Here is a 1293-nt window from a genome sequence, read left to right on the forward strand (position 1 = left end):
CACACACACACACACACACACACACACACTCACTCTCTCTCACACACACACATACAGGTCTCCAAACATCAGCCCCTCATGTGTTTCCCTCTGACCCTAAAATAGCCCTGAGCGGGGCGTGTGGAGGTGGAGGGTCTGATGCGTCAGGTTTGGGCGTCCCGGCTGGTATTGTTCTCAGAGAGAGAGAGAGAGGAAAGCGGCTCGCTCTCTGAGGGAATCATGAGGATCTGACCTGGTTTCTGCTGGTTTCGTGCTGTGGCTCGTGTTTCTGTGGTTTTATGCGTTCGTGTATGTGGAAAGGATGGCTGATCTTACGGTACGTGTGTGTTCTTCATCACATTCACGCTGTTTGTGGAGTTACGAACGCTCTTGCTGTCTGCTTCTGTGCGTTTCGACCAGAACTAAGAATCGATGATTGGGAGCTGCAGGAACAAGATTCTGTGTTCGTCATCTGAGATGATTCATGTTTTTAACTTGATTTAGTTGAGCAGAATTGTTTGAAAAATCATTGTTCTTGAGTTTCTTTGATTTAGTTTTAGAGTCGAACCAGCTCATAGTTTTGAAGAGGTGGAATATTTGATGTGCCTGTTGATCAGACCGTCTTAATGAAGGAAAAGATCACTGTTATAGATGTTTTTGAATCTGATTAAAGGAATAGTTCACCCAAAAATGAACATTTACTGAAAATGTGCTCATCCTCAGGCCGTCCCAGATCAGGATGAGTTTGTTTCTTCATCAGATTTGTAGAAATGTAGCATTGCATCACAGCACATGTTCATTTTTAGGTGAGCTGTTCCTGTAGCTGGTGTGTAATAGTGTAATACTAGTGTAATAGTGCAGTGTGGCTCTGCTCCAGCGTGTGGCGCTCTTCAGTGAGACGCTGTCATGAGGAGGGACAGTCTGCGGTCTCAGCGCTCCTCCATCCACAAACACACTCAGAAGTAAGATGTCTTTAACTAGCTCCTCCCTCGTCCCCGTCCTGTGATCCGTAGCACCAGAGACAATCAGACTCCTGTAGAAGTGTGTCTCCTTCAGGTCCTGGAGGGCTGTTGATCCTAAAGCTGATTGGCCACTGTAAACTGGTTATGTAAAGGTTAGTGGAGTTGAAGAACCTCCAGGACTTGGTTTAGTCCTGATTCATCTCCCCTTCCTTCTTCATCCTCTACAGTCATATACTGCTCACTTTACTCAGAGATGCTCATGTTTTCCTTCAGTATTTTTTGTAGACACACACACACACACACACACACACACACTCTCTCACACACACACACACACACACAGGTCTCCAAA

The 1293-nt window shown here is 45.8% G+C and overlaps 1 protein-coding gene across 1 annotated transcript in view; it reads left to right on the forward strand.

The window, feature by feature from the left end:
- The window catches only part of LOC107726898 (son of sevenless homolog 1-like), a 14977-nt gene that overhangs the window by 7448 nt on the left and 6236 nt on the right, over positions 1–1293 (forward strand). The window contains exon 5 of the mRNA XM_016536604.1: positions 214–316. Within this exon, the coding sequence (XP_016392090.1) occupies positions 214–316 (103 nt within the window). The remainder of the gene's footprint in view (positions 1–213; positions 317–1293) is intronic.

The sequence above is a fragment of the Sinocyclocheilus rhinocerous genome, unplaced genomic scaffold (genome assembly GCF_001515625.1).
Source record: "Sinocyclocheilus rhinocerous isolate Xijiao unplaced genomic scaffold, SAMN03320098_v1.1 scaffold2027, whole genome shotgun sequence".
NCBI classification, from domain to species: Eukaryota; Metazoa; Chordata; class Actinopteri; order Cypriniformes; family Cyprinidae; genus Sinocyclocheilus; species Sinocyclocheilus rhinocerous.